Source organism: Lygodium microphyllum, chromosome 15 (assembly GCF_053477565.2).
Source record: "Lygodium microphyllum isolate KBCC chromosome 15, Lygodium_microphyllum_v1.1.10, whole genome shotgun sequence".
Lineage (NCBI taxonomy): Eukaryota > Viridiplantae > Streptophyta > Polypodiopsida > Schizaeales > Lygodiaceae > Lygodium > Lygodium microphyllum.
Window position 1 is genome coordinate 24,142,713 of NC_141149.1, and position 19,916 is coordinate 24,162,628.

The 19,916-nt window shown below is 44.1% G+C and overlaps 1 protein-coding gene across 1 annotated transcript in view; it reads left to right on the plus strand.

Moving 5' to 3' along the window:
* The window catches only part of LOC148024351 (S-adenosyl-L-methionine-dependent methyltransferases superfamily protein), an 88,551-nt gene that overhangs the window by 35,950 nt on the left and 32,685 nt on the right, over positions 1–19,916 (plus strand). Inside the window, exons 2-6 of the mRNA XM_087693969.1 lie at positions 8,123–8,211; positions 8,589–8,665; positions 8,775–8,871; positions 9,416–9,482; positions 9,564–9,612. Of these exons, the coding sequence (XP_087550095.1) occupies positions 8,123–8,211; positions 8,589–8,665; positions 8,775–8,871; positions 9,416–9,482; positions 9,564–9,612 (379 nt within the window). The remainder of the gene's footprint in view (positions 1–8,122; positions 8,212–8,588; positions 8,666–8,774; positions 8,872–9,415; positions 9,483–9,563; positions 9,613–19,916) is intronic.

Consider the following 19,916-nt stretch of genomic DNA (forward strand, 5'->3'; position numbering starts at 1 on the left):
AGGACAGATAATGGGGGTGAGTATGTCTCACGTGCTTTTGAGCAGTTATGTGATGAGAGGGGTATTAAGCGTCAGTTGACCGTCCCCTACACCCCCCCCAAGGAATGGTTTGGCTGAGCGGATGAATAGAACCATCTAGGAGCGTGTACGCAGTATGCTTAGCCATGCAGGCCTACCACAGAGCTTTTGGGTTGAGGCAGTTAGTACGGCTGTGCATGTCATAAACAGATCACCCTTTAGTGGTTTGGATTTTCAGGTTGCAGAGAAGGTATGGACTGGAAAACCTCCCTCTTATGCGCATCTCCGTGTTTTTGGATGTGAGGCATTTTGCCATGTGCCCAGGGACAAGAAAAGTAAGTTGGATCCCAAGAGTGTCAAATGCATTTTCCTTGGTTATGGGGATGTAGGCGAGATGGGTTACCGTCTCTGGGATCCGCAGGCGCGGAAAGTCATCCGCAATCATGATGTAGTCTTCCATGAAGACAAAATGCATAGGCAGCCTAAGAGAGTTGTTGAGATCCGCAGGGTTATATTTCAGGAGGAGCGGAGAGCTTCCACACAGCTAGTTGAACAGCCTACAGCTGCAGCAGATGCTCATGGTCAGGGTGTTGGACAAGCAGTTGAGCAGGTAGCAGAGCTTGCCGTGAGACGGTCTACTAGAGACAGATGCCCTCTTGATAGATTTCAGCCCTCGATGCATTATGTCTTGGTTACAGATGCAGGAGAGCCTTTCACCTATGATAAGGCTATGCGTAGGGGTGACAGTCACTCCTGGGAGAGGGCTATGCAGTCTGAGATAGACTCCCTGCATAAGAATGACACTTGGGATTTGGTTTCCTTGTCTACGGGTAAGAAGGCTTTGCCATGTAAGTGGATGTACAAACTAAAAAGTACCCTTCGATACCCCAAGCCGGCATACAAGGCTAGATTGGTAGCAAAGGGTTTTAAGCAGCAGTATGGTGTGGACTTTGACGAGGTCTTTTCTCTTGTGGTTAAGATGAACCCTACGCTTAGTCTTGGCTTTAGTTGCTCAGCTTGACTTGGATTTATACCAGATGGATGTCAAGACGGCTTTCTTACATGGGGACTTGCATGATGAGATTTATATGGAGCAGCCTAAGGGCTTTGCAGAACCTGGCAGGCAGCACCTAGTGTGTAAATTGAAGAAAAGTCTTTATGGCTTGAAACAGGCACCTAGGGAGTGGTATCATAAGTTTGATACCTTTATGCAGTCACAGGGCTACAGCCGGAGTGCTATGGATCCGTGTCTTTACACGAAGAAAGCCCGTGATGGTTCTTTATTGATTTTGGTACTCTATGTGGATGATATGCTGATAGCAGGGAAAGCTCATGAGGAGGTAGATGCTCTTAAGGCTCAGCTCATGAAGAGCTTTGAGATGAGAGATCTGGGACAGGCCGCTCACATACTTGGTATATGCATTAGACGCGACAGGCATCAGGGAATCCTCTACCTGTCACAAAGGGAGTACATTCATAAAGTCCTTGAGCGCTTCCGCATGCATGACGTAAATCCTATTGGCTGTCCATTATCTTCTTATATGAAGGTATCACGGGCTGATTGTCCGCAGACAGATGAGCAGAGGGCCGAGATGGCCAAGGTTCCCTATGCATCCGCAGTGGACAGTCTTATGTATGCCATGATAGCCACTCGTCCAGATATTGCCTTTGCAGTTGGTGTTGTGGCACGCTATATGGCTACATCTGGTAAGAAGCATTGGGATGCCATGAAGGATATCATGAGGTATCTGAAGGGCACTGCAGATATGTGCATATGCTATGGCAGCCAGGATACAGGAGTCATGGGGTACACTGACTCTGATTATGCAGGACATGCAGATAGTAGGAAGTCCACTTCCGGCTATGTATTCACCTATACTGGAGGTGCTGTTTCTTAGATGTCCAGGGTGTAGAAATGCACGGCCCTTTTTACTACAGAGGTCGAGTATGTTGCAGCCACTGAGGCTTGCAAGGAGGCCATTTGGTTGGGTCGTTTAGTTGCTGACCTTGATATTGATGCTATCCCTACATTGCATTCGGATTCTATAAGTGCTATTCAGTTAGCCAAGAATCCGGTCTTCCATGCGAAGACGAAACACATTGAGGTGAGGTATCACTTCATACGTGGGGTCGTTGAGGACAAGTCTGTTGATCTTGTCAAGATCTCAATTGACTAGAATCCTGCAGATCTGCTCACGAAAAGCCTCTCTACAGAGCGCTTTGCCTTCCTCAGGAGGTTGATGGGCGTGGGATGAGATGACGTCTTTCCTCATGTTGTTGTACATGTGCACATGTTGTATTGTCTTTTTTCTTTTCTTTTTACTCCTCACTGGGGCAGATTCGTCTTTAAGTGGAAGGTGGTTGGGGGTAAAGGCGCCTCTGCCTAGCTGCCCGTGTATTACTACAGTGACAGTCACCGCCACTGCATACTGCAGGTGGCGGGCGCTCGTTACCGTCACTTTATTCTTTATTCTTTATTCTTTTAGTGATAGTTTGAATAAAGGAAGGCCCGGTCACACATTGTGACTGTTGGAGTTCCCATCTCTAGTCTCTCCCTTTCTTGCTCTTGCTCTTCCGCCATAGCTCTCGAGTCCAACCTTTGATCCGTCGCTCCCTTTCAGTACGCAAATTTCTTATATTTACTTTTTAAATTCCAGTGTATTAGTGGAGGGGAAAGAGAAAGATGGGGTAACCGAAGGCTCTGAAACGGAAATACAAGACGAACAATGGGAAATTTTTTTTGCTACACCAGAGCAATTTGATGATCTAACTGCTCGTATGCAAGCACAGGGGATTCAAATGGAGTTACTAACTCAAGCACTCAGTGAAATAAAATCCCAATTAGCCTTATTTTTAGAAAGGGATAAAGGTAAGGTAGAGACCTCAGATATTCCATCTTCATCGAAAGATCTAGATGTGACTATGCGAGACTTTAGGGAACCCCACCAAAAGCTGAGGGATAATCGAGTGTTAAAAGATATGAAACCCCCTCAGTTTCATGGGGAGGAAAAATAGAGAAATAAAGATACTATCTTTAATTTCCTCAAAAAATGGAAAGATTTGCACAAATTAAAGAATACTACACCACATCTCCAAGCGCTGGAGGCCAGTCTAACCTTGGGGCCAAAAGCATATAAATGGTGGAGAACTTTAAAGGAGGCAAATAAAATACCTGAATCTTGGGCTCAATTTGAACCAGTCTTTTTGAAAGAATTCCTTCTTGAAAATGAAATGGAAAGAAATTGGGAAGATTGGGATTTTGTCAGACAAAAGAGAAGACCTTTGCTGACATATCTCGAGGAGTATCGTGAGATAATCCTTAAATTGGAAGGAATAGATGAATTTCAAAAGACGAGGATTCATAAGGGGACTAGATAAGGCTTGTAAAAAGGAAGTAAAAGGAGTTCTCCTAAGACGCTTGAAGAGGCAATTAAATTTGCATTAATCAATGAAGATAATACGTGTCCAGGTGCACTCACTAGTCTCACTGATACGGAGCCTAAGACTAGGGAATTTGAAGCCTCAAAATTTGTAGGCAAATCTAAATGGAAAATGCCATTCCTTGAGGGTAAGAAACAACCCTTTGAAAAAAAACAATATGTACAGCCAAAGTTAAGTCAAGATGACTTTGATAATGCCAAAAAAGAAAGGTTGTGTTTCAAGTGCCTATCTCCTAACCATGCTACCTGGAATTGCCCTCAAAGGAAAATGAGGGAAGATAAAAGAGAAACAAATCCATGTAGTGCAAACCTTGGAATTAAAGGGGCATGAAAAGTATAAATCTTTAGAGATCTTGCACAAGGATATACAACATAGGTATTGTATGTCAACTTCTATGTGGCAGCCTACCTTTGGGCCACATGATTTAGTTAGAGTGCATGGATTGATAGCGGGAAAGAGGGTTAGAGTCATGATTGATGACTCTGCCACCCACAATTTCATAAATTATGCACTTGTCAAAAAGTTGAAACTTCCCCAACAAAAGAGTGAGCATCAATATGTTGTTCGTATAATGCAAGGTCAGGATAATAAAATATGGGATACAATGGTATCCAATTTGGAAATCGAGATCCAGGGATATAAAGATAAGCTTGATTTCCAAATTATGAATATGAAAAGAGCCAATATTGCTTTAGGCAGGGAGTGGCTGTGGGGATTGGAACCATCCTTAAAGTGTAGTTATCATCATAATACATTGGAATTTGAAAGGAATGATAAGACTTTTGTGATTCAAGGTGAACATGAAGTATCTGATAACCCTTTGATGTGTTCCCTTGAAGTTCAGAAGCTGATAAAGAAGGAAGCTTGTGATGTATGTATGTTATGGTCTCTCCTGTACAGAACACTTTTACTTTTTGTAATATTAAGCAACAATTTTCTTATGTTTGTGAGTTGAATGTAAATAATGAATTAAGTGGTTTGTTAGATGAATTCAAAGATATGTTTCCTTTTGATTTACCAAGTGGCCTTCCACCAGATAGGGGTGATGTAAATCACCCAATTGATATAGATAGGGATACACACCCTCTTTCTAAACCACCTTATAAGCTAAGTGAAACACATCACCAAGAAGTCGAAAGACAAATTAAGGATTACCTTGATAAAGGGTTTGTACGACCCAACAATTCACCTTGGGCTTCGCCAATTATATTGGTGAAGAAAAAAGATGGTTCTATGCGACTTTGTGTTGATTATAGAGCACTTAATAAAATAACGGTGAAGAATAAATTTTCTATGCCCAGAATGGAAGATCTTTTTGATCAATTACAAGGGGCAAAATTTTCCACAAAGATTGATTTAAGATTAGGCTATCACCAAGTAAGAATTAAGGCCCAGGATGTTCCTAAGACGGCATTTCGTACTAAGTACAGGCATTATGATTTTTTGGTGATGCCTTTTGGCCTCACTAATGCACCAGCTACTTTTATGAAGCTGATGAATAGTGTGTTACGGCGGATCATGAAAGCATTAAGTGGCTTAATGACCAACCGGATCTACAAGGATGTAAAGGCAGATGGGCCGAACTCCTCCAAGAGTTCGACTATGAGATAAGGTATAGAAAAGGAAAGTATAATATAGTGGCTGATGCACTTAGCAGAATGCCCATCATAAATGAATTGAGTTTTACTCAGTTCACTTCTGATTTACTTGAATCCTTAAAAGGGAAATGCTAGGCTGATCCGGCATATTCTAACATATGGGAAGCAATAGAAAATGGGGATCCAAATGGAAAAGCCTCCACTGAGGAAGAAACATCTGAGGATGTTCAACAAGGAAATGGAGTATCAGGGGTTGCTCAAATGGGATTCAAGTGGAAGAATTTTACCATTGATAATTGTTATTTACTCTTCAAGGGTAGGGTATGTGTCCCGAAAGATGAAGAAATAAGGCGCCAGATACTCTTTGAGTGTCATGATACCCGTAGTGCGGGACATCCAGTAGTTAATAAGACTTATAGTCTTATTAAAAGGTAGTTCTATTGGCTTGGAATGAATAAGGACGTCCTTGACTATGCGGTCAAATGTAATAAATGCTAGGTTAATAAAGCTGAAAGATTGAAAATGGGAGGACTTCTCCACCCATTAGAGATTCCTTCGGAAAAATGGGAGAGTATCTCCATGGACTTTATTGTCGCATTACCTAGGACACAGAGGGGGCATGACTCTGTGTGGGTGATAGTGGATAGGTTAACCAAAATGGCTAAGTTTATTTCAACTTCAATTGATGTTAAAACACTAGAATTGGCTAGATTGTTCATAGAGAACATATACCGACTGTATGGCCTTTCGGCAAATATAGTTTTTGATCGGGATAGAAAATTTGATAGTCAATTTTGGTGTGCTGTATTTAGGAAATTGGATACTAAACTTAGCATGAGCACGGCGGAGCACCTGCAAACAGATGGGCAAACTAAAAGGGTTAATCAAATCCTTGAAGATATGTTGAGAGCATATGTAAGTAAAAGGCAAACTAATTGGGAAGAGTATTTATTGATAGCAGAGTTTGCGTATAATAGTGCCAAGCACTCTTCCACTAGATATAGTCCATTTATGCTAATGTATGGGTTTCAGCCCAAAGCTCCTCATGCAGTAGGACTGCACAAAGAAAAGGTTCAGGCAGCAAAGGATTTTCTGGAGGATATGAATAGTATGTTAAAATTTGCTCAAGAAAATATTAAGAAAGCTCAAAATTGAGCTAGAGCTTATGCAGATCCTCACCAAAGAGACATCTCCTTTGAAGAAGGGGAATTGGTCTATCTTAAGGTGCCTAAACAAACTAAAACCATGAAAACGGAACAATGTCCAAAGCTGTCACCTAGGTATTGTGGTCCTTTCACAATACTTAAAAGGGTGGGAGAACATGCTTACAAGCTCCAACTACCTGCCGGTAGTAAAACACATCAAGTTTTCCATGTAAGCAAGCTAAGAAAGAAGCTGGGTGATATGGATAATCTAATCTTAAATGATAACATTGAGGAGCTAATAGGTGACCAATCTATTCCACACGAACCAGAAAGAATTTTAAGTGTTCGTAATAGACGAACGAGGAATACTATTTATCAAGAATATTTGGTAAAATGGAAAGATTGTTCAGAAGAAAGCTCAACATGGGAGCGAGTAAGTACCTTAGGAAAAAGGTTTCCCAATTTACAGTTGGACCTCCCAAGCATCGTTTTCGAGGACGAAACTGATTCTTAAGGGGGAGGAAATGTTAATAAATGTAACATATGGGGGGACAAGCACGAGAGATGACCTTCCGGGGGCTTTGGGCGCCCGTACGGGTTTAAGGGGAGCTTAGGAAGTAAGTGAGTAATACTAAAATAGTAGAACTCACTAGGTAATGACAGCTGGTAGATGGGTCACGACGGGGTGGCACTGAGAGGACTTTCTAAGTGTGGTCGGGAGGAGAGAGAGAGGTCTCTCGAGCTTGTTTGCCTGTAACAGAGTTGTTCATCAGCAGAAGACAGATTTGATCAAACGATATACTTACCCAGAGCCATCTAATAATAGGATAGGGAGAATCTTGCTCTAGAGTTTGAACAAGATTCATCCTAGGACCTAGATACAAATGTTTTACGAGCAGAGTTAAGCAGGGTTACCCCTTTCCCAGAATTGGGAGAGCCCATCAGTATTATCCCAAAAGGCACATAAGCAAAGGTCATGTACATGGATGTGACAGAGAAGATAGTGGTGATGAAGTAGATGGAGTCCCTACAAGGGACAAAAGTGTGGATGGCAGATGAGTTAACACCACTCCAACTCCAAATCAACCAACAAAGTTAGCCAAAGTGAGGGAGGCATGTAAGTAGTAGTAAGTGGGCAGTGCATTGAGGAAGAAAGGCAGTTGTCAGGGATTTTTACACCCCACTTTTTCAGATGTAAATGTATCTTCTAGTAGCAGGTTGAACTATCCTCTATATTTGTAATAGGAACTCAATGTTGTAATTAAAGCTGTTATCAGAGTCTATTCTGTTCTAATTATCTTTTCTTTTTTTCATTTTATGTGCCTTCATGGCATTAATACCCAGTGATTTGAGTCCAAATTTTGGATTACAAACTGTGTGAGCTATTAAAGAGGTCCTAAGGCTAAACTCATGAGAGCACATGAAAAGAAAACTGAACAGCATATCATGAAGCACCATATAGAAATCAGGACATTCCAGCTGTTTTAACTTTGAAATAGGTCTCTATTGTGAGAGTGCTTAACGGAAGACAAATGTCCGCTAACATCTCTCCCTTCCTTTTTTGTTGAAGCAGGCCCTTAAAGAAGCTTTCCAACTTCATGGCTTCCCTGCAACATCATAATTGTTACATATCAGCAACTGTACATTGAGCTGTCCCCCCTCTTTCTGCCTATCCATTTCGCCTCCCAGCTGCTGCTGCACTGGCAGCCGCAGCTGCTTCTACTGGTCTGATAAGCCTGTGAGTGCATGTGGAAGCAAAACAAAACTGAGACTCTGAGAGAGAGAGAGAGAGAGAGAGAGAGAGAGAGAGAGAGAGAGAGATATTAATGTCCTTTGGAGGCCAAAATTGACCCATGGGATCAGATAATTCATTACATTCTACTTCATACTAAACCTGCATGTTTGTGTTCTGTTTTGCAGCAACAGGACATAGTGTCTGAGAACGAGTGGGATGATTTCCTTGCAACTTTACGTAGGCCTTTGCCTGCTGTATTTCGAATCAATGGAAGGTACCAAAGTTTGCTTTTAAGCTACCAAGTATAAATAGCTGTTTCTATGTTGAAACCATTGAAAGGACGTGTGAGGATTTTCAGTTCTGCATCCGTATTTCAAGTTTTGACATTCTGCTTTGTGTCTACTGTACACAATGCAACTGTCCGGAAATATTACTTGACTGGTATGTGATCTTGGAAACATTATTATGCAGGGATAGATTCAGTGCTAAGTGTGAAGGGCTCCAATAGAAGAAATTGCACTTTTGAATGTTTGGCAAGATTTCTATAATCTGATATGTGTGCAACAAAAGCCAGTTATGTAGGTGCTGCTTAGATGCTTTTCTGTTGTAAACCAACCTAAACTATTCAGTCTGTGGAACAATGGCTTGCAGTGGCCAGTTTGCAAAGGAAATTGGGAATCAGATACAGCACGAATTTGTTGATATGTTGAAGAATGATTGTGAGGCATGTTTGTATCAGACTCTCACAATGGTTATGGATCTCAATATTCTGCTACAAAAAAGCTTGGTATCATTCAAGATTTTGATAATTGACATGGAGATTTGTGGGGCAGGGAGATGAATTGATTAAGCCACTCCCTTGGTATCCTGGAAAGCTCGCATGGCACCTGAATTTCTCTCGAATGCAATTACGCAAGAATCAGACACTCACAAGGTTCCTCTACCCTCTTGCTTTTGGTATAAATAAGTCATATGTTAGTTTATGCTGAATTCTTAAGTTTGTCTTTATTGTCTTTATGTGGTTATGGGATTGAACAGTATGCCTGCTGTTTATGTGCACTCTGAACTGCTTCATGTCATCCACACAAAGCTCGGTGAAACTCAAGGCAGGCCCTGTCTGTGCAATAGTTGGTTACTTGTGCCCAGCAGTTTTGCCTGCTGGATATCACTGTCCTTGTGGTGTTTTCATTGTTGCCTGTTTATTTTGGCTCATGTCAGTTAAACAGGTAGGGTTTCAAGTCACATTAAAGCAATGGAAAATGCAAACACAACTATTTAATGCTCGATTATTTTTCAAAGTTGAATGGAATTGTGGATATTGTCTTATGCTTGAATTTTTCTTAAAGCCAAATGGAATATGCAAACACTCTTGTTTAATGCTTGAATATTGTTCAAAGCTAAATGGATTTTGGAATTTGTATTCATTCTCTATTTTGAGATATAAATTATTATAACCTTCCTAAGACAATCATGTACAGAATTCACGAGTTTCTGAAACGAGAGAACATAATTGGGAGTATCACAAGGCAAGAGGCCGTTAGCATGGTATGGTTTGACCTTGATTAATGGTGCATTTACTTTTTTGAGTTTGACAAAAGTTGTCTGAGGAGAACTGTTTAACCACAGGTTCCACCTCTCTTTTTGGACATACAACCCCACCATCAAGTATTAGATAGTAAGTGTTTCTAATCTGATGTTTTCAACCATATAAGTTGCAATGTTAGAAACTTTTGAAATTCAAAGTGTTTTTGGGTTGGTGTTATGCTCAGCATTATAGTTTTGCCTATTTCTCTTTTTACTTTGTCAGCTATCCCAGATGCCTCTACCATTCACCTTCTGTGTAGTCCTAGTTTGTAAATAAAATGGTAGCCATTTGTTAGCAGAGTATGTCAGCTCATGTGTGAGTCTGATTATGTATTATGGGCTGGGCAGATTATGTAGATATTTTAGGCATTTTTTGTGTAGCATTTTATGCTTTATAGCATTTAATGCTGCTAGTTGGTGGCCGACCTAACATATTTTATGGCATTATTCATGCCTATATATTTTGGGCTTCTCCTCCTCAATCAGTTAGATCACCACTTGGAGGTCCCATGGAGAGGAGCCAGTGCTAGTGTCCACGCAGCCAGTGACTCACTGTTGTATGCAACAATCTCGTGTTTGATATTGGATTCCATTTCCTGAGCATACATTTGAGTTCTCATTTGTATTGTATTCTCTCTTTCTTTTCTTTTCTCTTTTGTCTTGTGTTTCAGTAGTTTATTATAGCATATATTTACACTTCCATTGCTGCTCCACTTCTGACATGGTATCAGATTTCACGATCTATGCTCCTGCTGTATTTTCTCTGCTAATTTCAGGACTGTTTTGACCATTGTTGGTTAGGCGACTGTTGCTCCAACTAGGCGGTCTGTTTTACTTGTGTTTTTGTTGACGTCCGCATCCGTACAACTTGCGTTAGCCCCTCTACTGCCTGTGTGTTAGTTCCAGCCTGCGTTTTGTTGTTTTTGCATCTTCTCCTGGCTGGCAACTGCATTTTCAGGCCGTTGTTGCTGTTTCAGGCAGTTTCTGACTGATTTTTTGACTTTTGGCAGCAGATTTCTTCTTGTTTTGGCCAGATTTTGTTGAATACTGCATGTGAACTCTCATTTTCTATCGTCTGTGCTTGTGGTTTGACTGTATTCCCTCTCCAAATACCTTCTTTTCTCTACTTTTCTTCTAAATCCTCTATAGATGATGGCTCCTCAGTGCACATCCATTGATGATAAGTTACATGGATCTGATTATCTTACATGGAGTGCTGTGATGAAGGCTTGGTTTATACAAAAGCGGTTATGGTATGTGGTTTGTGGAGCTATTGAACGTCCTTAGTGGCCTTCGTTGATTTTGATGAAGACAACCATGAGGAAGTGGTGCTTACATGGGATTCGGACGATGCACGTGCTTACTTGGCCGTACTTTGGCGTATTTCCAAAGAAGTCCTACCGGCGGTTACCTCTTGCAAGATATCTTTTGAAGTATGGACGAAGTTGCAGCTGCTGTACGTGGCACCTTTCACCATGAGGGCAATTACTTTGTATGGATAGCTCCAGCAAATTTCGTTTGAGGCCAAAGGTACTATCTATCTTTTCTACTTCATGTAACCTAAATCCAGGACCAGTTTCGGCAAATGTAGTGTGCCCTTCTAGAGGCTCATCTTATTGGACTTATACTCTCCAAACTGTTAGAGATCAACGCCTGTACGGGACTGCACAGTCCAGTCGGACTGTGCAGTTGGCTGCACACTCGGACTGTGCAGTCCGAGTGCCTGCAGTCCAGTCGGCTGCATTTAATGCAGCCGACCTGCCCTGGTTTTCGCCCAGTTTCCTGGCTATAAATAGCCGAGGACTTCAACAGTCTCCTACACTTCTCTACTCGCAGATTACAGACTGGTGGGACGTGCAGATTCCGTCTCTGTTCGCAGATTTCAGACAGGAGACAGTGCGGACTACAGCGGACTTCGAGGTGAACAACAGGTTGCATCGTCGAGGTGGAGACACGCAGTCCAGCGCACTGCGCCCGTGTATATATCTGCATATCTTTGTATTCAGCACACTTTATACAGTAGATCTTCATCTTCCACTGTCTCTTTCTCTCTCTTCTCTCTTTGCGTTCTCTCTCTCTCAGTCCTACGCTTCCGCACCGCTGCACTCTGACATGGTATCAGAGTAGTGTTAGAGGACTGACTGAGCGCAGAACCAACCTGAAGAGGAGTTTCTATCGCGACACAAATTTGCGTTTTCAGCGTTTGAGGGCAGGCAGGAGGGCTGCGCCTCGAATAAGGCTGAAGCGAGCGTGGGCGCGCAGGAAAGGAGTCCAGGTGGTGGATTTGCTGCTGTACTGCTGTTTGACGAGGAGGAAGTTTGAGTTTTCAGCTTTCAAGTGCAGGTTTTGCTTTTTCATCGCCTCCGGCGGGTGAAGAAGTTTTAGGACGCAGAAGAGTCTTAGCAGGCTGAGTTTTCACAGTCAGAGGGGGCTGCTTTTGCGTTTGTGAAGGCATTACAGGTGAAGATGTCTATAGAGATTGACTTGGAGTTCCAGACGATTATGGACCGGAAGGTGCCTGTCTTACCGGCTGTTCCTGCAGATCAGAAGCTCGATGGCGACGACTACCGCAGCTGGCGCATCATGATGTTGGCCATCCTTGAGTCCTATGATTTGGCGGAGCTTGTACAGGAGGAGATCGACAGGCCCTCGGTAAGAGATGAGTCCAAACTCTCTTCTGATGCTCGTGCAGAGTTAGCCAAGGCTCAGTCTCACTGGGACAAACTGAATGCCCGGATTCGTTCCTTTCTTTTTCTATCTTGTACTACAGCCATGATAGCTCACATCGAGCACTTGACGGTGGCTCGGGAGATTTGGCTGGAGCTTGATCAGATGTACAACCGGATGATCCTTATGAAGCGGATTTCTTTGGAGGTTCAGATGCAGACCTTGTCCGTAAACAAGTCTTCTTCGCTGCGGGAGCACATCAACAAGCTAAGACAGCTTCAGATGCAGGTTCAGAATGCGGGAAAGCCGATTTCCTCCGAAGACATGGTGATCACACTCTTGTCCTAGTTGCCGCCACGATTCGGTACATTCTACTTCGCCCTTATTGCTTCGGGGCGGGAGTCTACTCTTTGGTGGGAAGAGTTGGTTCCTATGGTCTTGGATCAAGAGGAACAGCTAAAGGGACAGAATGCTTCCAAGTCGGAGGCGCTGACAGGTCAAGCCTCTCAGAAGAAGGGGAAGGACCAAAAGAAGAAGAAGGGGGATAACAAGTCAAAGAAGGACAAGGACAAAGAATCCACATGTCACATTTGTGGAAAGATTGGCCATTGGAAGAAGGATTGCCCTGACAAAGACAAGAAGGACACCAACAAGAAGGACACCAACAAGAAGGACACAAAGGATTCTGGAGCGGTGGCTGCACCCTCATCAGCTGCATTTCTTCATCTAGCTATCATTGAGGACTCTTCACCGAATGCTTCTGATGCTGCGATGATGGCTCCCCAGACTCGAGAGTGGATCGTTGATAGTGGTGCCTCCCGGCACATGACTCCTTCATCAGATGGTGTTGCTCAGTTGCGACCCTTGCGTGGGCAGATTCTCATTGGAGATAGCTCTTTAGTGTCTATTGCAGGACGGGGTAAGATGCAGCTTATTCCAGATGGACGTGGTGGTACCCATACCTCAGAGGTCTTGCATGTACCAGGTTTAGGGTATCATCTCCTATCAGTTCATAAGATTTGTTCCCTTGGACTTTTGGTGGAGTTTGACAGTAACTCGGTGCGAGTCCTTGATCGTGGGTCAAGGAAGGTTCTATCATCCGGATATGAGGAGAACGGCATCTATAAATTGAAGTCTTCCACTGCCCTCTCTACTCTTCTTCTTACCTCTCAGACACAGTCAGAGTTATGGCATGCTCGGTTTGGTCACCTCAACTATGATTATCTTCGGAGGGCGTCTCGTGGACAGCTTGTTCGAGGGTTGCCGGATATAGTGGTGAGCCAGCAGCCATGTATCTCCTGCATTCGTGGGAAGCAGCATCGGGATGCCATTCTCCACACAGCTTCGCGGCGGTCTACTTCACCGATGGAGCTTGTATCTACGTATCTATGTGGCCCTATCAGGAACGAGTCCTTGCGTGGGAGCCCGTACTTTATGCTGATCGTAGATGACTACAGTAGGATGACATGGGCCTATTTCTTGGCATTAAAGTCAGAAGCTTTCTCCCACTTCAAGGATTGGCTTCTCTTTGAGGAGAACCGATCGGGCCGGAAGTTGAAGACCTTGCGATCCGACAAGGGTGGTGAATTTGTTTCTAATGAGTTTGCTCGGTTTTGTGCAGACAAAGGTATTCACCAGGAGTTTGCTAATACCAACACTCCTCAAGAAAATGGCATTCTTGAATGGAAAAACCGCAGTGTGATCGAGATGGCATGCACCATGATGGAGCACCGATAGACCCCTCACGTTCTGTGGGCCGAGGCTGTGGCTACTGCAGTCCACATACTTAATCGATCCCCCACTTTGGCCGTTGATGGAATGACCCCTTTTGAGGCTTACTTTGGGACTAAGCGCGATGTTTCTTACTTTAGGGTCTTTGGGTGTGATGCCTATGTTCACATTCCCAAGGCTCACCGTGATAAATTTGAAGTAGCTTCCCGAAGGCAGGTATTTGTTGGCTACAGCTTCCAGTCCCAAGGCTATCGATTGTATGATCCCGTCAAGCGGGATGTGTACACTAGTCGCGATGTGCGGTTTGTGGAGGTTCCGGCCATATCAACTGGTGAGGAGCATCCCGTTCTTGGAGATCCAAGGGAGAGTTGGGCTCCTGCTACCATTTCATTGGAGCCCGTGCCTTTTGATTATGATTCTGTTTCTGACACAGAGTCTACTGTTCCACCGCTCACCCCTGAGGAGTTACCACCGGTGGATATTCTAGAGTCTTCTACTGATGGAGAGAAACGAGGGGAGGTTCGGCCTCCTCCTCGATGGGCCCGTGTTACACTCCGTGATTCAGGGATCGAGGGGGTTCCTGAGGAGTGGGGACCGCAGGATGGTCCGTGGTGGTCACGGCGGCACCAGGCACATTCTACGGAGCTTGTTTGCTCTAACTATTGTTTGATGACCCGTGTTATGTAGGATTGAGAGCCCACCTCCGTGAAGGAGGCTTTACAGTCCGCACCATGGAAGAAAGCTATGGAAGCCGAGTTGGAGGCTATTGAGAGGAATGACACTTGGTCACTTGTGCCCCGCCCCCGAATAAGAAGGTGATTGGCGTCAAATGGGTCTTCAAGACCAAATACCTTAGTGATGGTTCTTTGGATAAGCACAAGGCTCGCCTTGTTGCTAAAGGCTTTGCACAGCACCCAGGGATTGATTGTTATGATACTTTTGCCCCCATTGCTCGTATGGCGACCATTAGAGCTGTTCTTGCCTTGGCTGGCCATAGGCGATGGCCTGTTTACCAGTTGGATGTGAAGTTGGCCTTCCTCAATGGTGATTTGAAGGAGGAGATTTATGTTGAGCAGCCTCCTGGCTTTGGATCTTCAGATGGGAAAGTCTACAGGTTGAAGAAGGCCTTGTTTGGCCTCAAGCAGGCTTCGCGTGCATGGAACGAGAAGATTGATTTGTTCCTTTAGTCTCAGTTGGGATATCGGCGTTCTAAGGCCGATCCGCAGCTTTATGTTCACACTTCCGAGGATGGTTGTGTGCTTTTTGTGTTGTATGTTGATGACTTGATTGTCACAGGTGATCATGCATAGTAGGTCCAAGAGACGAAGTTAGCTTTACATCGGACGTTCGAGATGACGGGCTTGGGTCTACTCCACTTTTTTTTAGGCCATGAGATTTATCAGTCTCGGAGGGGGATCTTCATCTCTTAGCAGAGATATGTACAGGAACTCTTGGTGTCTTTTGCAATGGAGGATTGTCAGGCCCTTTCTACTCCTATGGATCCGAACTGGAAGGCCACTTCCCATTCAGCTTCTCCCATGGCGGATGCTTCCCGCTATTGTCAGTTGATTGGATCCTTGATTTGGCTTCTCAACACTCGTGTTGATCTTTGTTTTGCTGTTGGGCTCTTGGCAAGGTTTATGAGTGAACCTAAGATGCGGTGCATTGGCAGGCTGCTCAGAGGATACTTCGGTATTTGAGGGGGACGTCTGATTTAGGGATTCATTATCCCGCAGGGATAGATGGTTCAGATCTTGTACTTGTAGGTTGGAGCGACTTGGATTGGGCCGGTGATGTGGACCACAGGCGGTCTACTACAGGTTACTGTTTTACCTTGGGTGTAGGTGTTATCTCATGGAGTAGCAAGAAGCAGCCCACGGTAGCCCTTTCGTCTACTGAGGCGGAGTATCGGGCTGTGTCTTCCACCACATGTGAGGCTGTGTGGCTTCGGAGATTGTTGGAGGAGCTTGGCTGCCCCCAGACTCGTTCTACTTTGCTGCAATGTGACAATGAGAGTTGCATTGCCTTGGCACGGAATCCTGTTTTTCATGCCCGGACGAAGCACATCGAGATCCAGTACTACTTCATCAGAGAGAAGCTTCTGGATGAGACCATCACTGTGGAGTATTGCAAGACGGAGGACAATCTTGCAGATTTTTTTACGAAGGCACTTCCCCAGGCTCTACTTCGGAGGCATTCCAGATCCCTCAGGCTTCTGCCCTGCCCAGGCTCTGAGAGGGGGTGTTAGAGATCAGCGCCTGTACGGGACTGCACAGTCGGACTGTGCAGTGGCCGTCCGACTGCCTGCAGTCCAGGCGGCTACATTTAATGTAGTCGACCTGCCCTGGTTTTCGCCCAGTTTCCTGGCTATAAATAGCCGAGGACTTCAGCAGTCTCCTACATTTCTCTGCTCGCAGATTACAGACTGGTGGCACACGCAGATTCCGTCTATGTTTGCAGATTTCAGACAGGAGACAGTGCAGACTGCAGCGGACTTCGAGGTGAACAGCAGGTTGCATCGTCGAGGTGGAGACACGCAGTCCAGTGCACTGCGCCCGTGTATATATCTGCATATCTTTGTATTCAGCACACTTTATACAGCAGATCTTCATCTTCCACTGTCTCTTTCTCTCTCTTCTCTCTCTGCGTTCTCTCTCTCTCAGTCCTACACTTCCGCACCGCTGCACTCTGACACAAACTTCCTCTGGTGTTCGATGGAGTGGCGAATGCTTTGGGCGTAGACATCATCAACTCCGGTCAGTTTTACACATATGACCTTGATGCTGTTTGAGCACGAGGCAAAATTGCGGTTACAAGGGCGGCTTTCATTAGGTTCTAGTGAGACTCTTGTAGCTTTAGAGAGGGGTTTGAAGAAAAAGTCGAAGACCTAGCGTTATCATCGTGGGAAGAAAGGTCATTTACGAAAGGACTGCAAAGAGTTAGCAGCTTCTAGGAAGAAACAAGAGTAGAAGATGACGTGGGATGCGGACTCCTCTGACGAGTCATCATTTGCCTCGGATTCCGACTTAGATCCTCCAACCAAGGTGAAGTCCAAGGTGCGGGAAGGATCCTATTCTTCGGATCGTGCGAAGGGCTTAGTGGCCCCTTCCTCAGCTGCTTTCTAGTGGTGGTAATGAGGTTATTCCTTACGACTCTCTAGTGCCAGAGAGGGAGTGTGAGAGGGTGGTGAGATGGGGCAGCCGTGCCTCATCTATATTTCTATACAGATGCACAGGATCCAGAGAGGGACATCCCTGACGCATTGATTGAAGTCTGGCAAGTTCAAATCCTAGAGCTAGGATTGACATCCAGGTTCATGATGGGCTGGTTATTTAACAGAGAGCGGGTGGCTTTTGTCTGGAGCTCACATGAGGGGACACTTTGACAGCTTGGCCAAAGGCGGGGATCTATGGTCATTTATGTGCTGCGGCATCGGTGACAGGATGGTCACGTGTGCTACATCAGAGGCATTGTTGACAGACATTGAGAGCTGCTATGATCTTCTCTACCTTTAAGAGTTGGTACGATTGACATCGACATCAGGTTCTCTCGGAGGCACCTTGTAGGTGGCTTGATCACTCACTGCCTGGGTATCCATGGTTCTACTTGGTGGTTCTATGTTGTGTGGAGTCTGGACTATGATGAGTCATTTATCATTGTATCATTGTATTGTATCAGATCACCCATGATTTGAGAGAGGATGTTAGCAGAGTATGTTAGCTCATGTGTGAGTTTGAGCATGTATTATGGGCTGGGTACATTATGTAGATATTTTGGGCATTTTATTGTGTAGCATTTTATGCTTTATAGCATTTATTGCTGCCGGAAATGCTAGCCAACGTGACATATTTTATGGCATTATTCATGCCTATATATTCAGGGCTCCTCCTCCTCAATCAATTCGTTCACCACCTGGAGGTCCTATGGAGAGAGGAGCCAGTGCCAGTGCCCACACAGCTAGTGACTCACTATTGTATATGACAGTCTCGTGTCTGATATATGGATTTCATTTCCCGAGCATACATTTGAGTTCTCATCTGTATTGTATTCTTTCTTTCTTTTCTTTTCTCTTTTGTCTTGTGTTTCAGCAGTTTATTACAGCATATATTTATGCTTCCATTGCTGCTCCACTTCTGACACCATTTTGTGCATCAAGGCTACCCCATGGCCCTCTTCATAAAAGGTCCTTAGTTAGGATTCCTTGCCGCATTCTTACTATTTGAAATGTTTGATTCTAGGATATAGTATACTGCAATGTGCCTCAATATGCCTTTCTTGGTTGATTCAGGTGTTAATCTACCCCCCATGCAATGGGACAGCACAAGTGAGTTGCTTTTGGAAAAACATTGTGCTTAGATCAGCTGGTGTTCAGGTTTTGTTCATTTATGGGACAGCCAAATGAGTTGCTTTTGGAATAGCAATGTGCTTAGATCAGCTGGTATTCAGATTTTTCTTGTTTATGGATCGACCGAGGTGCCTTATTTCTTTCCTTTGGGAAAAAATAGTTGCTTTTATTACCTCGATCACCATAAGAGAGTAGTATATCTTTGATGCAACAGTTTGTCTAGTCTTGTAGAGCATGAGAAAATAGCTCCTAATTTAGAGCTAGACCTAGTGTCAAGGGTCTTAGCAACAGTTCAAGTGTTGTTAAGATTTGTCAGATTGGTGCTCTTGTTGGAGGTTGCTGATGTCACCTAAAGGAAATTCAAAAGTTTGTCTGTAGCTGGAAAGGGTTCATGACAACAATGTAATCTTTCATTTTTTGCTCTTATAGTTGCTCTCTCTGAGAATCAAATTATCACCACTCTTGAACAAGAGCAGCAGCTGGTCGGCCCTTTCAGGCAGCAGTTGGCGATATTCTCCTCCCTTGCCTATATCTTAGGCACGCACAACAGGGCCTCACATTCAGCTAGCTTTTATCCTCATCATTGCTTTCAGCCTTGATTACTCATCACCACTTTTGGACAAGTGCATCAACTGATCGGCCCTTTGAGGCAGCAGGTTGGCAATATTCTCCTCCCTTGCCTATATCTTAGGCAGGCACAACAGTGCCTCACATTCAGCCAGCTTTTATCCTCATCATTGCTTTCAGCCTTGATTACCTCTCTCTCATTTTGCGGCCTCATTGATGTGCTTCGGCATTCATGCAGGGTTTGACCATTCATTGTACCCAGTTCATTACTACGTTCAGTTTTCAGTCTTGTTCCTTTATTATCACTACATTCTTGTTCTCTCGCACCGTCTCTGTTTCTGTGTGAATAGAGCAAAAGTGCCAATGTACTTGTCCATGAGTGGATAGATAACATTGAGATGATTGGGTCTGAGAATGTGGTGGCATTCATGGTAGATGGTGAACCAGTCAATAGAGCTGCTGTCGCTATAGTTGAGAGCCATTACCACCATATTGTATTTTCTTTTGGCATGGATCATTGCTTGAATAATCTCCTTAAGGATATCAACCAGGTTTCATGTGTTGAGCTGACTATTACCAGAGCTAGTGAGATGGTGGCCTTTGTGCCCAACCATTTATTTATTTGCCGTTTCTTCTCAAAGAAGCAAAAAAGATTCTTTTAAGTACTCCGATACTTGCTTTGCTTACAACTTCTTGATGTTGGGTCGCTGAGGGAGTGGAGTGCTGTAGTGAGACATGTTTTCATCAATGATGAGTTTGGGAGCTCCCCTTTGGCTTTTGCTCCTACAGAGATATCATTCATGGTTATAGTAGAGGGTATTTGATATTGTTCTTGCAGGTTGGAGTGATTCAGATTAGGCTGTTCTTGCAGGAAGGATACGGTACGGTACGATAAAAACAGGTCAGCCAAGCTGCAGCAGCAAACAGACGAAAGCAATACCCTCTACTATAACCATGAATGAAATCTCTGTAGGAGCAATACCCTCAATTGCCATGCAGATGCTATGCAATCATGTATTGGTAAGTCTATGGATAATGAGGCTATGGACATCATGATTAAGAGCCTATAGGAGCTAGTGCCAAAT